Source organism: Coregonus clupeaformis, chromosome 28, assembly GCF_020615455.1.
Source record: "Coregonus clupeaformis isolate EN_2021a chromosome 28, ASM2061545v1, whole genome shotgun sequence".
Classification (NCBI taxonomy): domain Eukaryota; kingdom Metazoa; phylum Chordata; class Actinopteri; order Salmoniformes; family Salmonidae; genus Coregonus; species Coregonus clupeaformis.
The window spans coordinates 22810283-22833239 of NC_059219.1; the positions used below are offsets into that span (position 1 = coordinate 22810283).

Sequence of the window (22957 nt, forward strand, 5' to 3'; positions counted from 1 at the left end):
AATGGGCCAAAATACCAGCAACAGTGTGTGAAAACCTTGTGAAGACTTACAGAAAACGTTTGACCTGTGTCATTGCCAACAAAGGGTATATAACAAAGTATTGAGAAACTTTTGTTATTGACCAAATACTTATTTTCCACCATAATTTGCAAATAAATTCATTAAAAAATACTACAATGTGATTTTCTGGATTTTTTTCTCATTTTGTCTGTCATAGTTTACGTGTACCTATGATGAAAATTACAGGCCTCTCTCATCTTTTTAAGTGGGAGAACTTGCACAATAGGTGGCTGACTAAATACTTTTTTCCCCACTGTAGTTGTGTGATACAGGTTTTGGTTTTTCCATTGATGTTTTGAGGTTGGACTTTAGCATGTATAGCACTTTAGTTAGTCAGTATGTGTTACACCTGTGCTGGCCCACGTGATATTTAAGAGTGGCTGGCCCAGTGGTCCAGTTGTCTTGAGAAATGTGGCGGTCCGGTCAACACCTTTTAGTTGGCTCTCCCTATTTGATTCATAGAAAAATGTTCCTTAAAATGTTCCTTTGTCGGATTTTCCCTGTTTATATTTTTGCTAAACTTTTTGGATTGCTTCGTGTCTTTAAGTCTGGTTTGGGTTTTTCTTTTGTTTGCCTCTTCTTGGGCGCTCATGGTGGGTGTCATTGAGGTTCCAGTTGTTGTGGCTAGTCAACTTAAAGTGGACACCCCCACGACTGTCTTTCAGAACCCCTCCTAAAACCCTGCCTGTTTTGGTTGTTGTCAGTGACTTTTTGTTAGTTCCCCCTTCTGTTTGAGCGACATTATTTGGTTTTCTAGCTGAGGAACGTAACAGTGTGTGTGGAGTGAAAAGCATCAGTCAGTATCAGATTTGTAAGCTCATTTTAGCACTCACTTTTTTCAGATACCTACCCGCCAGGACAATGAGGGAATTTGTTTATGCTGGCCCGGGTGGGCGGAGTTTGCACCAGGTGAAAAGTGATTGCATCCGTTTTTGAGACCAGGCTGCCTCACGGGCATGAGCCACTCCTCCCTCACCGCGTTTGCTCGGTCACATGACAGGCCATAGCCCGGTGCACCACGGTTCAGCCTAATCAAACTCCCTCACTGCTGGCTTCAGGAAGCCCTCACTGTTGTGTCTACCACAGAGCACACACTTGGATTTCTAAACAACAGGAGTCCTTGTTCAATTGTAGCCTATTACGTCTTTGTTGACAACATATAATGCAGCAAATATTTTGTATGTTTTAATAAAGCTTTCTTTTTAAATGGATGTCATAGTGAAACCCTCTTTTTCTCTGTTGAACATGATTTCTGTGATAGTTCATATTAGGCAGGTTTAATACATCCTCTATTCGCTCTATTCCCTGCTTCCTACCCCAACCCTATCCTGAACCATAAGGCAGATGGAAAAATATCTGGGCCCGTTTTCATAAAGGATCTCAGATGAGTGCTGATCTAGGATCAGATCGCCCCTGTCCATTCATTATAATTGAAAAAGCTAAACTGATCCTAGATCAGCACCCCTACTCTAAAACGCTTTGTGAATAGAACCCCTGACCCTGTGTTACTGGTTAGGGTCAACATTTACCTCCTCCCAGCTGGTGTCTCCTGGGACATTATGTTTTAAAGGTGCACCAAAGACAGTACAGTATGAAGAGGGGCAGAAACTGCTTCTCCAATAGAAATCCCGATCACACTTGTAGGCGATGTCATGGCGTCATTGGCTAGCTAAGCACATGCTCAGAAACACGTAATCGGGTCTAACGGTCATCTCACCCCGAACTGCGCATGTGCAGGCTGTCAAATCAAAGGCACTCCTTCCATATAAAGTTGTTTTTGATAAATTAAAACTAGGGGTGTAACGATCCATCTACTACATCGATGTATCGATTTATATTCCTATGATCCAACTACATCGATCTGTGCTCGGCGAGTTGGCCTTTTGGACAACATATATCAATCTAACATCGTTTTAAAATGTAATAAATAGATTGTATCGATACTAGGAAATAACCCATTGGATTTAAGCACGTCAGACTTTATATGGATGTTTTTTCTTAGCACTTTTAATGATAAAGGCTTTAAACATTACTCGATTCAGTCTGCCTATCCGTGACGTCATCGCCCGCGCCAGCAGCAGCGCAAAGGCGCAAAGACAACAAAACATAGCATGGCGGACGACAGAGGAGAAGCCGACGAGCGAGAAATTATCAAGCCACCATTGCGGTCCTTACAAGAAACAGGAATCTAGGAAACTTCACCTGCACTGTCCAGTATCCAGGTATTTATTTCAGTCACACTGGTTGAATTTTTGGCTAAAAGGTTACTGAATCGATTTCAAGTCACTGAATCGTTTCGGATCGTATCATTCTAAATGAACCAATATCGTCCTTGAATCGTATCGACAACCACGAATCGTGATACAAATCGAATCGTTGTTAAAACGAATCGTTACACCCCTAATTAAAACGTGTCACTTTCACAAGGTTGGAGTAATAACATGTTAAACTACTTAAGACATTGGCTCGAATCAAGGTTGTGCCTTTAGATTGAGAAAATTAACAACTATGGAAGATTTTTTCAATTCACCTCTGCTTGGTCTGTTTTGCAAGCGTCCCGGAAGACTCGAGATGTTGCGCCTCTGGGTTTTACGCCTCGATCACACCGACAGCGTCATTGCATTTTGGTACACCAGAACTACATGAATTTCCAATGGAACACTGCGTTTGCCTTGCAGCATTGCGTTGCAAAGGCAGTTGCAGTGCTTTCTGTGTGGTGCATACATTGGATTTATCGAACGTATGCATCAAATTGGATGTGTAGATGGCTTGAAGGAAATGGTGGCAGAAGATGAAAGTTTAACTTTTGTTGCACACATGCAGATGATGCTGCGTACCATTTTGCCCAATGACACTGTAGGTGTGTTCAAGGCGTTAGAAACTTTGGGGGTGCACAACAGTAGTAGGCTTGATTACCAACAATGACGAGACCGCCTACAGGGAGGAGGTGAGGGCTCTGGGAGTGTGGTGCCAGGAAAATAACCTCTTACTCAACGTCAACAAAACAAAGGAGATGATCATGGAGTTCAGGAAACAGCAGAGGGTGCACCCCCCTATCCACATCGACGGGACCGCAGTGGAGAAGGTGGAAAGCTTCAAGTTCCTTGGCGTACACATCACTGACAAACTGAAATGGTCCACCCACACAGACAGTGTGGTGAAGAAGGCGCAACAGAGCCTCTTCAACCTCAGGAGGCTGAAGAAATGTGGCTTGGCACCTAAAACCCTCAAACTTTTACAGACAGACAATTGAGAGCATCCTATCGGGCTGTATCACCGTTCGGCAGACCGCATCACCCTCTGGAGAGCCCTGCAGTTGCGGGCGGTGCAGTTGCCGTACCAGGGCTCTCCAGAGGGTGGTGCGGTCTGCCAAACGCATTACCGGGGGCAAACTACCCACCTTCCAAGACACCTACAGCACCCGATGTCACAGGAAGGCCAAAAAGATAATCAAGGACATCAACCACCCGAGCCACTGCCTGTTCACCCCGCTATCATCCAGAAGGCGAGGTCAGTACAGGTGCATCAAAGCTGAGACCGAGAGAATGAAAAACAGCTTCTATCTCAAGGCCATCAGACTGTTAAATAGCCATCACTAGCACATTAGAGGCTGCTGCCTATTGAAATCACTGGCCACTTTAAGAAATGGAACACTAGTCACTTTAATAATGTTTACATATCTTGCACTACTCATCTCATATGTATATACTGTATTATATTCTATAATATGCTACTGTATCTTAGTTCATGCCACTCTGTCATTGCTTGTCCATATGTATATATTCTTAAATTCCATTCCTTACTAGATTTGTGTGTATTAGGTATATGTTGTGAAATTGTTAAGATATTACTTGTTAGATATTACTGCACTGTCGGAGCTAGAAGCACAAGCATTTCGCTACACATGCAATAACATCTGCTAAACACGTGTATGTGACAAATACGATTTGATTTATACAGAAATCGCTCCGCCATTTATTGGTTGCTAAAATTGTAATAGTTCGCCTAATTTAAGTTCATGTGACAAAATAAGCAAGTATAGTGTAGAGAGTCCTTGTACCATCTAAACCGCTGTGAAATATATTTTCCATAACCAAAAACATTGTATTTTCAGTTGTTTGAAGCTGTTGTACAAAATCGAAAGTAAAAGATGCAAAAACGAAACATAAGAACGGGAAGCATAGAAATACTGCACATAGAACAGATCTACTGCTTCTTAGACTTGCTTTCAATGAGTGACAGATCTATAACTACTATTTCTAAGTGAATTTGGTCGTGTCGCCCCAAAAGTTACATATTGCAGCTTTAATGAGAAGGTACTAAAAGACAAGACAAAGGCATGGGACCCATATTGAAACTGAGGGCAAAACTCATCTTGGTCCAGGTAATGTGGCTCAAAGATCTCGTTGTACCATAACAGGAAATATTTTGGAATATGCTGACTGACAACAGTTAGAAATCTAAACTCAATTTGGTGTGGGGATTGCATCCAATAACTGGTTTTCCATTAAATGCTCCAAGACCGCAGGTGTCGCTATTGTAATTCAGTCTTTTTTTCACCGACAACCTTTACTGAAAGGAAAACACCGTCCATTGTTCAAAGGTCGCTATCGGCCGGTACGCAGAGTCAGTGAGAGAGGTTTCAACCAACATTTCTTGAATAAAACGAACAGCTAGACTTTCATAACCATCGCCAATATGTCCAAACTACAGTTGTTGAATGTGTTCGTCACCGAGCGTTTATCGGCGGCTGCTGTGGAGATATTCGGGGCCGTGGAGAAGACCATAGCAGAGTATCAGGAAGAAATCTGCCGTTCAGCAGAGGCGAACGAACGTCTTCGGAGGCAGTTGGACATGGTTAGCAAACCACAGAAAACGTTACACAGAGCAGGTTTGTAGCGAAATACAGTTGTAACGAGATTTGACTTATAAGAGACTAGATTCATGTGGCACGTTGTGATATGCCAAAGGGGAGAAGCTAAACTGACATGCCAAAATTGATGACGTATATCGCGCAGTTGAGACGAATGGATTCGGTTGTCAGTCGTCCTGATGAGACAAGTTTATGCTGGCTAGATGTCAACAACCGCATAGCTGTAGTTAAAACGTGTAAAAGAAAGTGATGTTTATTTCGATGGGCGAGGGAGAAATAACTTGTAGTATCACCATTCTAGATATCACCGTGACCTGCCAATTAGCTAACGTAACGACAAACTCGATCCGTTGGAATACTGCGTTACGAGTGCTTATTTCAAAGAGCGCTCCGTAAGCCTCGCCCTACCCAGTGGGCAAAACTAGGTATGTTGCACTGGGACACATTTTAATATGAAAAAAAGCCTCTCATACATTGGATCCGCCGTGGTTCAGTGTAGCCTAGTTATGCTAATATATTTGAGACCAGTGTGTTGCAGTTAATTTCGTCTTTGACTTAATAAGTAAAATATCTTTAAGTAGTAAGTAGAACATACAGTGCATTCGGAAAGTATTCAAACACCTTCCCCATTTTCCCCATTTTGTTACGTTACAGCCGTATTCTAAAATTGATGAAATAATTTTTTCCCCTCATCAATCTACTCAAAATACCCCACAATAACACAGCGAAAACAGGTTTTTAGAATTGTTCCAAATTTATTGAAAGTAAAAAACAGCTATACATAAGTATTCAGACCCTTTGGTATTAGACTTTCCATTGATCCTTGATGTTTCTACAACTTGATTGGAGTCCACCTGTGGTAAATTCAATTGATTGGACATGATTTGGAAAGGCACGCACCTGTCTATATAAGGTCCCACCGTTGACAGTGCATGTCAGAGCAAAAACCAAGCCATGAGGTCGAAGGAATTGTCCGTAGAGCTCCGAGACAGAATTGTCGAGGCACAGATCTGGGGAGGGGTACCAAAACATTTCTGCAGCATTGAAGGTCCCCAAGAACACAGTGGCCTCCATCATTCTTAAATGGAAGAAGTTTGGAACCACCAAGACTCTTCCTAGAGCTGGACACCCGGCTAAACTGAGCAATCGAGGAAGAAGGTCACTGACAGAGCTCCAGAGTTCCTCTATGTAGATGGGAGAACCTTCCAGAAGGACAACCATCTCTACAGCACTCTTCCAATCAGGCCTTTATGGTAGAGTGGCCAGACGGAAGCCACTCCTCAGTAAAAGGCACATGACAGCCCGCTTGGAGTTTGACAAAAGGCACCTAAAGGACTCTCAGACCATGAGAAACAAGATTCTCTGGTCTGATGAAACCAAGATTGAACTCTTTGGCCTGAATACCAAGCGTCACGTCTGGAGGAAACCTGGCACCATCCCAACGGTGAAGCATGGTGTTGGCAGCATCATGCTGTGGGGAAACCTGGCACCATCCCTACGGTGAAGCATGGTGGTGGCAGCATCATTCTGTGGGGATGTTTTTCAGCAGCAGGGACTGGGAGACTAGTCAAGGGAAAGATGAACGGAGAAAAGTACAGAGAGATCCTTGATGAAAACCTGCTCCAGAGCGCTCAGGACCTCAGACTGGGGCGAAGGTTCACCTTCCAACAGGATAACAACAACGACCCTAAGCACACAGCCAAGACAACGCAGGAGTGGCTTCGGGACAAGTCTCTGAATGTTCTTGAGTGGCCCAGCCAGAGCCCGGACTTGAACCCGATCGAACATCTCTGGAGAGACCTGAAAATAGCTGTGCAGCGACACTCCCTATCCAACATGACAGAGCTTGAGAGGATCTGCAGAGAAGAACGCCCCAAATACAGGTTTGTAGCGTCATACCCAAGAAGAATAGAGGTGGTAATTGCTGCCAAAGGTGCTTCAACAAAGTACAGAGTAAAGGGTCTGAATACTTAATAATGGAATATTTCATTTTTTAAATAATAAATTAAAATTTCTAAACCTGTTTTTGCTTTGTCATTATGGGGTATTGTGTGTAGATTGATGAGGGGGGGGCGACAATGTAATCAATTTTAGAATAAGGCTGTAACGTAACAAAATGTGGACAAAGTCAAGGGGTCTGAATACTTTCCGACTGCACCATCGTATACTAGCTGAATTATTGGGATCATCTGATTACCACCAGTGTTTGGAATACATTGAGCTCGTTGACAAAAACAGACCATGGGACGCCTTTTCACACAGAGATTTATTTGTCAAAGGTCCATGGTGGGTCTGTGTAAACTATGCGATTATATTGGAGACAGGTTTATAGCAGTGAATGTCATCCAATTGTTTACTGTTATAGTATTTCTAAGTAGCAGCCATATCAGCCAGGGAAACTAATTGAAAGAGCATTCAGATGTTTCTGCCTGACTGGTGCTCTTTACCTGAATTGTTAGGATTTTCTTGTGATCACAACAAAAACACTTATTTTGCTCAAATAGAGAGATAATTAAATTGTGTTTCTTTAAAAAAGAAGGGCCTGACTGACATGGACTTTTCCTCACCTTATTCTCCTTGTGGTTATCCATGGTTGTTGGTTACTCAGATAAAAATGGAATGAATCTGAACAATCTCCCAAGTTCCAACTTCGGCAGAGAAGTTTCAAATTCTCCACATTTAAGCGTCTCAATCACATCACGTGAAGGGAACCACCAAGACTCTTGCTAGAGCTGGACACCCGGCTAAACTGAGCAATTGAGGAAGAAGGGCCTTGGTCAGGGAGGTGACCAAGAACCCGATGGTCACTGACAGAGCTCCAGAGTTCCCATAGGTCGTTTGGCGACCCGTTACGAAAACAAAAGAGAACTACTGTAGCTAGCTGGGGAGGGCTGGTTACAATGACTGACTGAACAGAATCCGTTCGTCGCCACTCCACTCGCTCTACGCGACATACGTCATCCATTTTGTGCACCAGGCGTGTCCGTAAAGCGTCTCCCATGCCAAAGAGCTTCGTCTCTTCCTTGGTCGTCACTAGTTACCACAGCCACAATGCCATAAACCCCGCATATTTAAAATATTTATCTTTAAAATGTTAACCTAACCTTAACCACAGCAGTACCCTATCCATAAATTAAGATCAAGAAGCACATTTTCGCTTTTCGTGATTTTTTTGCGATTTAGCCAATTTTGACGACGTGGCTGTGGTAACTAGTGGAAACCGTTTTCCTCTCTGGCTATGCTGCACCGTTGAACGCAACTCTGGTTCGCCAACATTGCATTGTTAAATCACGTGCTGGGGTAGCGGCTATAAGGACACACCTGTCCTGTAAACAACTAACCAAAATCTAAAACTGACCCTTACCTTAACCCTAACCCTAACCAAACCCTTAACCCTAACCATAAACTTAACCTAATTCGAACTAATTCTGAAATTAAATATATTTTTGTATGTCAGGAGTGTCCATAAAGCCTTTTCCATGCTGTAGTGTAGACCAGTCAACAAAATAGTCTTATTTTTGAGCACAGAGAGGCAAAAATTACAGATATTGTATCAAGATAATAAGTCAAAATATTGATTTGAATATATATTTTCCCCTCCAGACTTCCAGCTACTCACTCCCACTGTTCCCCCTGAGCAGCAGAACTGTGAGCAGGAGTGGAGCCCCAGTCTGGGGCAGGAGGACCCAGAACCCACACAGATTAAAGAGGAACAACAGGAGCTCAGACTCAGTCAGGAGGACTCACCTCAGCCCTCACATCTTTACCAAAACCAAACTGTGGATGACGGAGAGCGGGGCACTCTACCTATCATCATAATTGAAGAGGTCAAAACAGAACCTGATGGAGAGTGCTACAGAGTACCAGAACCAACTAGTGATCAGCCCTTCTCAGTTCATCCAGACTGCTCTGCTGCAGTGGAGAAACCATATCAGTGTAAACAATGTGGCAACAGCTTCACATGTAAGGGTCACTTGACCATCCATTCAAGGACACACACAGGAGAGAAATCTTATCTGTGCAAACAATGTGGCAAACGCTTCATGCAGAAGGGCGATTTGGACAGGCATGCAAGGGTACACACAGGAGAGAATCCATATCAGTGCAAACAATGTGGCAAAAGGTTTAGCCAGAAGGGAAGCTTTGACAGTCCATTCAAGGATACACACAGGAGAGAGACCATATTCGTGCAAAGACTGTGACAAAGCCTTCAACCAGAAGATAGAATTGACATTGCATATGACAGCTCATACAGGGGAGAGACCATATAGCTGTCCTGTATGCAGGAAAAGTTACATCACATTAAGCTATTTAAGACGTCATCAGCGTGTTCACACAGGGGAGAAACCTTACCAGTGCAAAGAATGTGACAAATGCTTTGGTTATAAACATCGCCTAACATCACATATGAGCACTCATACTAAAGGGCTTGAATAATATTACTGCACTGAGTGCTGCAAAAGCTTCAGCCTGAAAGTAATTGTGAATAATTATGTTCTGTTTTCTGGCAAATGACAACAGAACAAATTGTGTAATGTGTGTGGAGGGAAAAGCATCAGTCAGGATCAGATTTGTTAGCTGAATCTAGCTCTCACTTTCAGGGACCGACCCTCCAGGACACTGCTGGCTTCAGGAAGCCCTCACCACTGTGTTTAGCACAGAGCACACACGCCTGTTCTCCGTATACACAAATTACAATGGTATGAAAGAACAGTGACCTCACCTTCACCAAATACCTGCATGTGGACGGCATGGCTCTGGTTTCTTGCCTGGAGGCAAATCCAGCTCAAGTTTCTCCCAGTTAATTGATGGCCTTGTGACATGGTTTGACAATAGCTTAATTGACGTCAATTTCACCAAGACTAAAGAACTATGCCTTGGTGGTAAGATGCGGAATAACGGGAGCCCCTCTCTCGAAAGAGAGCGCATGTCACCATGAAAGGACAGGACGTGGAGTAAGACACCGATTTTAAATACCTGGGGACGATTTTAGACCACAAACCCAACTTCCAGGAAAACACTGACCTCATTTACAAGAAGGCAAGGCAGCGTCTCTTCCTACTTAGGAAGCTAATACGTTTGAATGCAAGCAAACACACACTACCATGGTGTAAAGATACCTGATCAAGAGTGTTCTCACCTTCAACATCTCCACCTGTTATGGGAACCTCTCGTTCAGGGACAGGAGTAAACTGGCACAAGTTGTCAATCAGGCCAGCAAAATAGTCAGCAGCAAAACAGCCACAACTCCAAGAACTGTACACACAGAACATTACAAGGAAAGCACTGCATGTATCCTTCCAAATGCTGCCGTCCGGTCAGAGACTAAAGGTAACACTCGCACGGTAGAATGGCTGGAGAAATCCCCTCCGCAGTGACAATTCTAAATAAGACTCTGATGAACTGACATGTTAAATGCTTTGTGCAATGTTTGTTTTGTCTGTTTTCATCATTTTAATGCAAGCCAGAGCGCCAAAGACACGTCCATTCTGTGCAAACTTAATGGACAACAATGTTTTCTAATCTCATCTTTCTAAACAACAGGAGTTCTTATTAAATTGTTTAACAATGACATACAGGACATTTGGGGCATTATCATATATGTTTTGACAGCTGCATGTTAGAATATTGATGTAGCCTATCACATTTGTTTTGACATAATGCAGCAAACAAACTACCTTTCCAGTTTAACCCCCTAGAGTCCATTGAAGCAGCGGTGCGTCAATATAAGTAACATAATAAAAAAATAACCCATAAAAATCTGATTTATCGTATTTATTTATTGGAATGCGTCTCAATCCGCCTATGTCGCACTTCCGCATCTGCGGTGAAAGGTGGCAGAGCTAGAGCGGTGTTTGTCAGACCATGAGACATCACGAAAATCGGTCTTCTCACGAAAACATCAATATCGGTGTAAACAATGTGGCAACAGCTTCACATGTAAGGGACACTTGACCATCCATTCAAGGATACACACAGGGGAGAGATCATATCAGTGTAGAGACTGTGGCAAAGCCTTCAACCAGAAGATACAATTCACATTGCATATGAGAGTTCAAATCAAATTGTATTGGTCACATACACATATTTATCAGATGTTATTGCGGGTGTAGCGAAATGCTTGTGTTCCTAGCTCCAACAGTGCAGTAGTATCATACAGGGGTGAGAACATATATAGTAGCTGTCCTGTATGCAGGAAAATTGACATCGCATTAAGGTACACTACATGACCAAAAGTATGTGGACACCTGCTCGTCGAACATCTCATTCCAAAATCATGGGCATTAATATGGAGTTGGTCCTCCCCTTTGCTGCTATAACAGCCTCCACTCTTCTAGGAAGGCTTTCCACTAGATGTTGGAACATTGCTGCGGGGACTTGCTTCCATTCAGCCACAAAAGCAATAGTGAGGTTGGGCACTAATGTTGGACGATTAGGCCTGACTCGCAGTCAGCGTTCCAATTCATCCCAAAAGTGTTCGATGGGGTTGATGTCAGGGCTCTGTGCAGGCCATTCGAGTTCTTCCACATCGATCTCGACAAAACATTTATGTATGGACCTCGCTTTGTGCACGGGGGCATTGTCATGCTGAAACAGGAAAGGACCTTCCCCAAACTGTTGCCACAAAGTTGGAAGCACAGAATCGTCTAGAATGTCATTTTATCCTGTAGCGTTAAGATTTCCCTTCACTGGATCTAAGGGGCCTAGCCCGAACCATGAAAATTGACAGAAATTTGACAAACTGACTTGTTGGAAAGGTGGCATCCTATGACGGTGCCACATTGAAAGTAACTGAGCTCTTCAGTAAAGCCATTCTACTGCCAATGTTTGTCTATGGTGATTGCATGGCTGTGTTCGATTTTATACACCTGTCAGCAACGGGTGTGGCTGAAATAGCCAAATCCACTAATTTGAAGGGGTGTCCACATACTTTTATATATAAACTCAGCAATAAAATAAACGTCCTCTCACTGTCAACCGCGTTTATTTTCAGCAAACTTAACATGTGTAAATATTTGTATGAACATAACAAGATTCAACAACTGACACAAACTGAACAAGTTCCACAGACATGTGACTAACATAAATGGAATAATGTGTCCCTGAACAAAGGGGGGGTCAAAATCAAAAGTAACAGTCAGTATCTGGTGTGGCCACCAGCTGCATTAAGTACTGCAGTGCATCTCCTTCTCATGGACTGCACCAGATTTGCCAGTTCTTGCTGTGAGATGTTACCCCACTCTTCCACCAAGGCACCTGCAAGTTCCCTGACATTTCTGGGGGAATGGCCCTAGCCCTCACTCTCCGATCCAACAGGTCCCAGACGTGCTCAATGGGATTGAGATCTGGGCTCTTCGCTGGCCATGGCAGAACACTGACATTCCTGTCTTGCAGGAAATCACGCACAGAACGAGCAGAATGGCTGGTGGCATTGTCATGCTGGAGGTTCATGTCAGGATGAGCCTGCAGGAAGGGTCCCACATGAGGGAGGAGGATGTCTTCCCTGTAACGCACGGCGTTGAGATTGCCTGCAATGACAACAAGCTCATTCCGATGATGCTGTGACACACCGCCCCAGACCATGATGGACCCTCCACCTCCAAATCGATCCCGCTCCAGAGTACAGGCCTCGGCGATAAACGCGAATCCGACCATCACCCCTGGTGAGACAAAACTGTGACTCGTCAGTGAAGAGCACTTTTTTCCAGTCCTCTCTGGTCCAGCGACGGTGGGTTTGTGCCCATAGGCGACGTTGTTGCCGGTGATGTAAGGCAGGTCCTCGCCAGACAACAGGCCTACAAGCCCTCAGTCCAGCCTCTCTCAGCCTATTGCGGACAGTCTGAGCACTGATGGAGGGATTGTGCGTTCCTGGTGTAACTCGGGCAGTTGTTGTTGCCATCCTGTACCTGTCCCGCAGGTGTGATGTTCGGATGTACCGATCCTGTGCAGGTGTTGTTACACGTAATCTGCCACTGCGAGGACGATCAGCTGTCTGTCCTGTCTACCTGTAGCGCTGTCTTGGCGTCTCACAGTACGGACATTGCAATTTATTGCCCTGGCCACATCATGCCTCCTTGTAGCATGCCTAAGGCACGTTCACGCAGATGAGCAGGGTCCCTGGGCATCTTTCTTTTGGTGTTTTTCAGAGTCAGTAGAAAGGCCTCTTTAGTGTCCTAAGTTTTCATAACTGTGACCTTAATTGCCTACCGTCTGTAAGCTGTTAGTGTCTTAATGACCGTTCCACAGGTGCATGTTCATTAATTGTTTATGGTTCATTGAACAAGCATGGGAAACAGTGTTTAAACCCTTTACAATGAAGATCTGTGAAGTTATTTGGATTTTTACTAATTATCTTTGAAAGACAGGGTCCTGAAAAAGGGACGTTTTTTTTTGCTAAGTTTATATAGTGTATCTAAGATGTCATCAGCGTGTTCACATGGGATAAATCTTACCAGTGCAAAGAATGTGGCAAATGCTTTAGTTTGAAAGGAAACTTGAAGTCTCATATGAGCACTCATAAGAGGATACATAAAATCTTCAACCTGAAGTGAATCTGAAGTTTAAACAATAAATTCATACTTTGTCATTGTGAATTTCTTGACACATCCAACTTGTGAATAAGTTTTACATTCTGTTTTCTGGAAATTGATAACAGAACAAATTGTGTCATTTGTGGATGGGAAAGCATCAGTCATTATCAGATTGGTAAACTGAATCTAGCTCTCACTTTCAGGGACCTCCCCTCCAGGACACTGCTGGCTTCAGGAAGCCCTCACCACTGTATCTACCACAGAGCACACACGCCTGTTCTCCGTATACACAAATGAAATGGCATGCAAAAACAATGACCTCACTCAAATATGCAGACGACATGGCTCTTGTTGCTTGCCTTGAGGGCATTTTAAACTTCTCCCAGTTAATTGATGGCCCCCTGACATGGTTTGACAATGTTTGACGTGCTCCAAGACGTCAGGTGGCGCTAATGTAATGCAGTCTCTTTTACACTGTCCACGGTTGGTGAAAACACATCACGTGACGTTGTTTTTACAAAGGTACCAAGTACCGTAAACACGCTAGGCTGAAGCAGATAAAACAAACAGCTAGATTTTCATTGCCTTCGCCAATATGTCCAAACTACAGTTGCTGAATGTGTTCGTCACGGAGCGTTTGTCGGCGGCTGCTGCGGAGATATTCGAGGCCGTAGAGAAGACCATAGCAGAGTATCAGGAAGAAATATTCCGTTCAGCAGAGGAGAACGAGCGTCTACGGAGGGAGATGGACATGGTTATTAAACAAGATATAAAGTTACACAGAACAGGTCTGTAGCGAGTTAACGTTAGAGTTGTAACAATATTTTACTTGTAGAATAATGTTGCTAGACAATGTATGAGGCACGTTTTGCTATTCGCTCCCTGAACGCAACTCAGAGGAGTAATCATTAGTACATTTGAACAAATTCCGGTAGGTCCCTTCCCGTTCCGTTTGCTTCCGTTTAAGAAACGTTTTGCAACAGAATCGGTGTAATGAATAAACCCCTGGTTTGCCAACATTGCTTTATTGAATCAGGTGCTGTAGTGTAGACCAGGGGTTGCGTTCAGTACGACAGAAAGGAGTGCAACGTTGAATTAAATGGAAACGGAACGACTAGTTGAATTATGGCGGCTCAGAGGGCAGTTACCATAGTGATGCAGGACTTTTTGCGATTTCAGACTGAGGGGATTCGGTTGAACCGGTAGCCCGGCCGGTGAGGGAGGCACGCCCTACTAAAATCTAATGGTAATCTGCGCTGCTCGGTCATATTGTCAACATTTTACATTTACATTTTAGTCATTTAGCAGACGCTCTTATCCAGAGCGATTTACAGTTAGTGAGTGCATAGATTATTTTTATTTTTTCATACTGGACCCCCGTGGGAATCAAACCCACAACCCTGGCGTTGCAAACGCCATGCTCTACCAACTGAGCTACATCCCTGCAACAATGGAGCATTCAGAAACATACATCTCTTCTCCATAAAATATATGTTCGAATTTTCAAACTAGTTTTCATTGGGAAGGCAGATAAATCGTTTTTATCCAAAGCAATCACTTATGCATGTCAAAACAGAATCCTACTCATTACTCCACGTGCTTAACCTACATTACTTTTGTTTTGAGGCAACTTTGCTCATCGGCCAGAATGGGACACCTGGCTCACGCCCGGGAGGCAGCCCGGTTCCAAATTGAATGCAATCAACGTAAAACCCGTTTCACCAGGAGCATGCATCGAATCCCCTCATGGTCACACCCGTATGTATCAGGCAATACCGCCTAGCGGTTCGTTTGAAAGTTTTCTACGTTGCGGAACGGTTTGTCTTGTACGTTCTTGAACAGACTTTGAGATACGTTTGTTCTGTTCGGTGGGTGTGCCGGGGTGTGGCTTGAAGCAATAAGTGACGTATTTAAAGGGCAGCGGTGCATTTTGAACCCACAACCCAACCTTTTTCCATTCAATTGAACGTTCAGCATCGTTTCCGTTCAATTTAACATTAATTTACGTTTTTATGTACTGAACGCAACCCAGGCAGAAGAACTGCCACAGGCGCTTTTAAGAACTAGCACAGACCTCGAACAAAGTTGTTTTTCTACTAATTTTGGAAAAACTTCAATTTGGGCTCAGAATACTTTCCGCTTCTTATATCGCCCCACATTTACTCCAGTTACTGTGTTTGGGGAGAATCAGTAATATTCAGTCACATCCTATGGCTGTCTCATAGTCACCAATGCGATATCAGCTGAACAGACAGTTGATCTTTTGCATTGAAGTATATGGCTACCACTGTAAGTAGACACTGTTTCAGAATTCGTGGGCAGTGCAGCATAGGTTCGAGAAAAAGTCAATGCAAAACAGGCCCTATTAAATTCAAACGATATGTTTACAGGTCCACAGCAATTTGCAATTGTTGTCTTTCATAACCTTTTTGTCTGTCAGTTTCGGTCAGATTCTATGGCTCTTTCATAGTCACCAATGCGATAACAGCTGGATCTGGGGCCTCATTTATAAACTGCGGGTACTTGCAAAATATACCACAAAACATGCGTGCACTAGTTTTCACATAAAAGTTGGCATTTATAAAAACTGAAGTTGACGTGAAAATGAGCTCACCTTCCCGCAAACTTTAGACCATGCGTACGCACACTTTCTAGTGGTTGAAGTATTGCATTGCAAGTAGATTAGTATTTTGTGGAAAAGGGGCATATGATGGACACGCTTATTCATAACAATAAACCGGTTAATAACAAGATGCAATAATTTTTCATTAGTGAGGAGAGAAAGTCTATTTAGTTTAACTTTTAAAATAATTAGAAATAGGTACAGTGGGGAAAAAAAGTATTTAGTCAGCCATCAATTGTGCAAGTTCTCCCACTTAAAAAGATGAGAGAGGCCTGTAATTTTCATCATAGGTACACGTCAACTATGACAGACAAAATGAGAAAAAAAAATCAAGAAAATCACATTGTAGGATTTTTAATGAATTTATTTGCAAATTATGGTGGAAAATAAGTATTTGGTCAATAACAAAAGTTTCTCAATACTTTGTTATATACCCTTTGTTGGCAATGACACAGGTCAAACGTTTTCTGTAAGTCTTCACAAGGTTTTCACACACTGTTGCTGGTATTTTGGCCCATTCCTCCATGCAGATCTCCTCTAGACCAGTGATGTTTTGGGGCTGTCGCTGGGCAACACGGACTTTCAACTCCCTCAACGATTTTCTATGGGGTTGAGACCTGGAGACTGGCTAGGCCACTCCAGGACCTTGAAATGCTTCTTACGAAGCCACTCCTTCGTTGCCCGGGCGATGTGTTTGGGATCATTGTCATGCTGAAAGACCCAGCCACGTTTCATCTTCAATGCCCTTGCTGTTGGAAGGAGGTTTTCACTCAAAATCTCACGATACATGGCCCCATTCATTCTTTCCTTTACACGGATCAGTCGTCCTGGTCCCTTTGCAGAAAAACAGCCCCAAAGCATGATGTTTCCACCCCCATGCTTCACAGTAGGTATGGTGTTCTTTGGATGCAACTCAGCATTCTTTGTCCTCCAAACACGACAAGTTGAGTTTTTACCAAAAAGTTATATTTTGGTTTCATCTGACCATATGACATTCTCCCAATCCTCTTCTGGATCATCCAAATGCACTCTAGCAAACTTCAGACGGGCCTGGACATGTACTGGCTTAAGCAGGGGGACACGTCTTGCACTGCAGGATTTGAGTCCCTGGCGGCGTAGTGTGTTACTGATGGTAGGCTTTGTTAATTTGGTCCCAGCTCTCTGCAGGTCATTCACTAGGTCCCCCCGTGTGGTTCTGGGATTTTTGCTCACCGTTCTTGTGATCATTTTGACCCCACGGGGTGAGATCTTGCGTGGAGCCCCAGATCGAGGGAGATTATCAGTGGTCTTGTATGTCTTCCATTTCCTAATAATTGCTCCCACAGTTGATTTCTTCAAACCTAGCTGCTTACCTATTGCAGATTCAGTCTTCCCAGCCTGGTGCAGGTCTACAATTTTGTTTCTGGTGTCCTTTGTCAGCTCTTTGGTCTTGGCCATAGTGGAGTTTGGAGTGTGACTGTTTGAGGTTGTGGACAGGTGTCTTTTATACTGATAACAAGTTCAAACAGGTGCCATTAATACAGGTAACGAGTGGAGGACAGAGGAGCCTCTTAAAGAAGAAGTTACAGGTCTGTGAGAGCCAGAAATCTTGCTTGTTTGTAGGTGACCAAATACTTATTTTCCACCATAATTTGCAAATAAATTCATAAAAAATCCTACAATGTGATTTTCTGGAGAAATAAAATCTCAATTTGTCTGTCATAGTTGACGTGTACCTATGATGAAAATTACAGGCCTCTCTCATCTTTTTAAGTGGGAGAACTTGCACAATTGGTGGCTGACTAAATACTTTTTTTCCCCACTGTATATTTCCTAGGCTAAATTCCTCACCTTTTTGCGATGGTTTCATACTCACGAGGTAGCCTATAGGCCTACAACAAGGATACCATTCGTCCCATCTCTCATTTAGTTGGACCCACTTCACAGCAGTCAATAGATAAGCAACAGTATTTCAAGTATTTTGCAGTATGCCATCCGATCCGGAGCGCAGGTTATTAAGGTGTGGGTTCCTTCTGTAGCTTATGTCTGAATACTGTAATTTCTAATTTCTTCAGTAGACAATATTGGCTTTATACACATACCTTTTCATAACCATTGTAAAATAAATTCTTCACCTTTTCTGGCCATGATGGGTTCATATTCACGAAGTAACCATAGCCTCCAACAAATTACCATGTGTATCTCTCATTTAACTGGGCCTATTAGATACGCTATTATTTCAAGTATTTTGCTCTATACATCAGAAAGGAAGTGTGGTTTATAACACAAAGTAGAATTTAACAAGTGAACAGACAGTTGATCTTTTGAATTGAAGTGTGTATGGCTACCACTGTAAGTAGACAATGTTTCAGAATTCGCGGGCAGTGCAGCATAGGTTCGAGAAAAAGTCAATGCAAAACATTAGGCCCTATTAAAATTCAAACGATCTGTTTACAGGTCCACAGCCATTTGCAATTGTTGTCTTTCATAAACTTTTTGTCTGTCAGCCTAGGCCTACAGCAAATGTCACTGCAAAAGTTGAACATTCTGCCATCAACTCCAAAGACATTTGATCAAGTTCGCTATTGCTATTTCCTTTAGAAAATTGCCTCGGCCTAATTCGAATACTTTTAAAGTATACAGCAAATAAGGGCGTTATTGTCACCATACAAGGTGAATGATGGGCGTTTTTCAGGCTGAGTTTTAATGCTCGTTCACGTTCAGGACAGGTCTGATTTATAACAGTAACATGCGTATGTATGGCGTGTGCCAAGTTGATCAATCTAAATATTTGTGTATGTGCGCAATCATTTCAGAAATGGCGCACGCGGATATTTAGTGTGAAATTTTGCAACGGTTATAAATGAGGCTAGTCTACTTATGCGCCAACCAGAAAATGTGAGCCAATGAGGAGTCTCGGTTTCTATACTGTCTCTGGTGTAGATGCTTCATTCATAACCAAGTGGGAAGGTGGTAATTACTAGATGTGAAGTGGTAAATACGAGTTGGATGCATTCACATGCTTTGAAATAGTTGAGAAACGACGATTGGCTAATGGCAAACAAGCTGCTTCAACCATAAACTAAAAGTACAGCTATCATGCTCACAAACAAATTATTGTGTTCAAAAACCATATTCATAGATTGCTTTTTTATAAATAATGTTTTGTTGTTGCATTTACCGGCCAAAAATGCCAATATTGAGATACTTTCCTTAATGTGTGACGTCAGAGTTCAGCATGTGGGATAAATGGGAGATCAGGAATGATAGATGAATTTCCCACTAGTAATTACCAGTTGGAGGGACCCCCCAAAAATAAACATTTTAAAAATAAGGAACAAAAATCAATTTAAAAAAAAAATGCACTCAGAACCCTACTGGGGACCTGACAGGACGGAACTGCTCCAGCCAATACTCTGTGCAGCCCCTCGCCCATGACATCCTTCAATCCCAAGAAGTGTTCAGCTGCAGATATGATGATATCGATCTTTCTTGAGTTCTTATCCACTCCGGCAGTCGATAAATGCAAAGTCCCCCTTTTTCACGACGAGGGTATCTGGATCCTGCACCTGGAGAACGGCACCCACAGCACTAGACTATGGTGTCTCCACCATGGCAAGCGACCCACTAGCACTTTCTTTCACTCTTTTCGCTGCCTTGGCATAAGAGACACTGGACAGCTTATCCTGGCAATCTCAGCCTCCTTCACCCTTACAGGGAGCTCATGTTCATGCTTCCCACCAGTGTAGACTAGACAACATCGTCTTGTTTTTTTTTAGCACAGACAGGCCTTCCAAGTAGAAGTACAGATTTCTTATTACGATAATAAGTCAATATTGATTTAATGTATTTTTTTCCCTCCAGACTTCCAGCTACTCACTCCCACTGTTCCCCCTGAGCAGCAGAACTGTAAGCAGGAGTGGAGCCCCAGTCTGGGGCAGGAGGACCCAGAACCCACACAGATTAAAGAGGAACAACAGGAGCTCAGACTCAGTCAGGAGGACTCACCTCAGCCCTCACATCTTTACCAAAACCAAACTGTGGATGACGGAAAGCGGGGTATTCTACCTATCATCATAATTGAAGAGATTAAAACAGAACCTGATGGAGTGGGCTACAAAGTACCAGAACCAACCAGTGATCAGCCCCTCTCCGTTCATCCAGACTGCTCTGCTACAGTGGAAAAACCATATTGGTGTAAACAATGTGGCAAAAGCTTTACACGTAAGGGAAACTTGATCTTGCATTTAAAGATACACACAGGAGAGAAACCTTTTCTGTGCAAACAATGTGGCAAAAGGTTTAACCAGAAGAGCAACTTGACCATCCATTCAAGGACACACACAGGAGAGAAACCTTTTCTGTGCAAACAATGTGGCAAAAGGTTTAACCAGAAGAGCAACTTGACCATCCATTCAAGGACACACACAGGAGAGAATCCCTATCAGTGCAAACAATGTGGCAAAATGTTTAACCATAAGAGCAACTTGACCAGCCATTCAAGGATACACACAGGGGAGAGACCCTATCAGTGCAAACAATGTGACAAATCCTTCAACCAGAAGATAGAATTGACATCACATATGACAGCTCATACAGGGAGAAACAATATAGGTGTCCTGTATGCAGGAAAAGTTACATCACATTGAGCTATTTAAGACTTCATCAGTGTGTTCACACAGGGGAGAAATCTTACCAGTGCAAATAATGTGGCAGATGTTTTAGTTATAAACATAGCCTTACATGACATTTGAGCAGTCACACTAAAGGGCATACATGATATTACTGCAGTGAGTACAACAAAAGCTTCCACCTGAAGTGAAAGTGAAAACAACATGATACTTTTATATCATTGTGGATTTCTTCTCACATCCAACTTGTAAATAAATGTTATGTTCTATTTTCTGGCACTTGACAACAAAACAAATTGAGTTGTGTGTGGAGTGAAAAACATCAGTCAGTATCAGATTGGTCAATTTATCTAGCTTTCACTTTCAGGGACCTACAGTGCATTCGGAAAGTATTCAGACCCCTTGACTTTTTACATTTTGTTATGTTACAGCCTTATTCTAAAATTGATTTTGTTTTAATGTTCCCTCATCAATCTACACACGATACCACATAATGACAAAGCAGAAACGTTTTTTTTGAAATGTTAGCAAATGTATTAAAAATTAATAACTGAAATATCACATTTACATAAGTATTCAGACCCTTTACTCAGTACTTTGTTGAAGCACCTTTGGCAGCGATTACAGCCTTGAGTCGTCTTGGGTATGACGCTACAAGCTTGGCACACCTGTATTTAGGGAATTTCTCCCGTTCCTCTCTGCAGATCCTCTCAAGCTCTGTCAGGTTGGATGGGGAGCGTTGCTGCACAGCTATTGTCAGGTCTCTCCAGAGATGCTCGATCGGGTTCAAGTCCGGGCTCTGGCTAGGCCACTCAAGGACATTCAGCTACTCCTGTGTTGTCTTGGCTGTGTGCTTAGGGTCGTTGTCCTGTTGAAAGGTGAACCTTCGCCCCAGTCTTAGGTCCTGAGCGCTCTGGAGCAGGTTTTCATCAAGGATCTCTCTGTACTTTGCTCCATTCATCTTTGCCTCGATCCTTACTAGTCTCCCAGTCTCTGCCGCTGAAAACATCCCCACAGCATGATGCTGCCACCAACATGCTTCACCATAGGAATGCTGCCAGACAATTTTGTTTCTCATGGTCTGAGAGTCTTTAGTTGCCTTTTGGCAAACTCCAAGCGGGCTATCATGTGCCTTTTACTGAGGAGTGGCTTCCGTCTGGCCACTTTACCATAAAGGCCTAATTGGTGGAGTGCTGCAGAGATGGTTGTTCTTCTGGAAGGTTCTCCCATCTGCACAGAGGAACTGTAGAGCTCTTTCAGAGTGACCATCGGGTTCTTGGTCACCTCCCTGACCAAGGCCCTCCTCCCCCGATTGCTCAGTTTGGCCAGGCAGCCAGCTCTAGGAAGAGTCTTGACGGTTCCAAACTTCTTCCATTTAAGAACGATGGAGGCCACTGTGTTCTTGGGGACCTTCAATGGAGCAGACATTTTTTGGTACCCTTCCCCAGATCTGTGCCTCGACACAATCCTGTCTCGGTGCTCTACGAACACTTCCTTCGACCTCATGGCTTGGTTTTTGCTCTGACATGCACTGTTAACTGTGGGACCTTATATAGACAGGTGTGTGCCTTTCCAAATCATGTCCAATCAATTGAATTTGCCACAGGTGGACTCCAATCAAGTTGTAGAAACATCTCAAGGATGATCAATGGAAACAGGATGAACCTGAGCTCAATTTCAAGTCTCATAGCAAAGGGTCTGAATACTTATGTAATTAAGGTATTTCCAGTTTTTTATTTTTAATACATTTGCAAAGAATTCTAAAAACCTGTTTTCGCTTTGTCATAATGAGGTATTGTGTGTAGATTGCTGAGAATTATTATTTTTTCAATCCATTTTAGAAAAAGGCTGTAACGTAAAAAATTTGGAAAAAGTCAAGGGGTCAGAATACTTTCCAAATTAGTATTTTTTTGGTAACACTTTACACCTAGTGTCATAACAGCTGACATAACCCTGCCAAGAAATTACTTTTAGTTTGAAAGTTTGTTTCTTAAATCCTTTGTTGTTGTAATGAATTCTTTAATATTTTTTTCCCATCATATTTTAAATACATTTGAGAAAATACACTTTATGACAGTCAAGAAGCACTATGACCATCCTGTGTCACTATACTTGGACTAAGAAAATACACTTTATGACACTGTCAAGAATTATTATGACCATCATAATCATATTAGCCAGATATGCCCATCAGGTACAGTAAATGCTCTTATGTCAGTCATCAGTCAAATAGTTGTCTTGTCCTGCTCCTAAAATCTGC

At 42.9% G+C, this 22957-nt stretch overlaps 1 protein-coding gene and 1 pseudogene across 1 annotated transcript; both read left to right on the forward strand.

Moving 5' to 3' along the window:
* Positions 1-4630: 4630 nt before the first annotated feature.
* Positions 4631-10693, forward strand: LOC121543319 (zinc finger protein 567). The gene is made up of 2 exons (XM_041853112.2): positions 4631-4951; positions 8537-10693. The coding sequence occupies exons 1-2, from the start codon at positions 4759-4761 to the stop codon at positions 9133-9135; spliced, it is 792 nt and encodes a 263-aa protein (XP_041709046.2). The 5' UTR covers positions 4631-4758; the 3' UTR covers positions 9136-10693.
* A 3303-nt stretch (positions 10694-13996) lies between these two features.
* Positions 13997-20971, forward strand: LOC121543324 (annotated as a pseudogene).
* The last annotated feature ends 1986 nt before the right edge of the window (positions 20972-22957 follow it).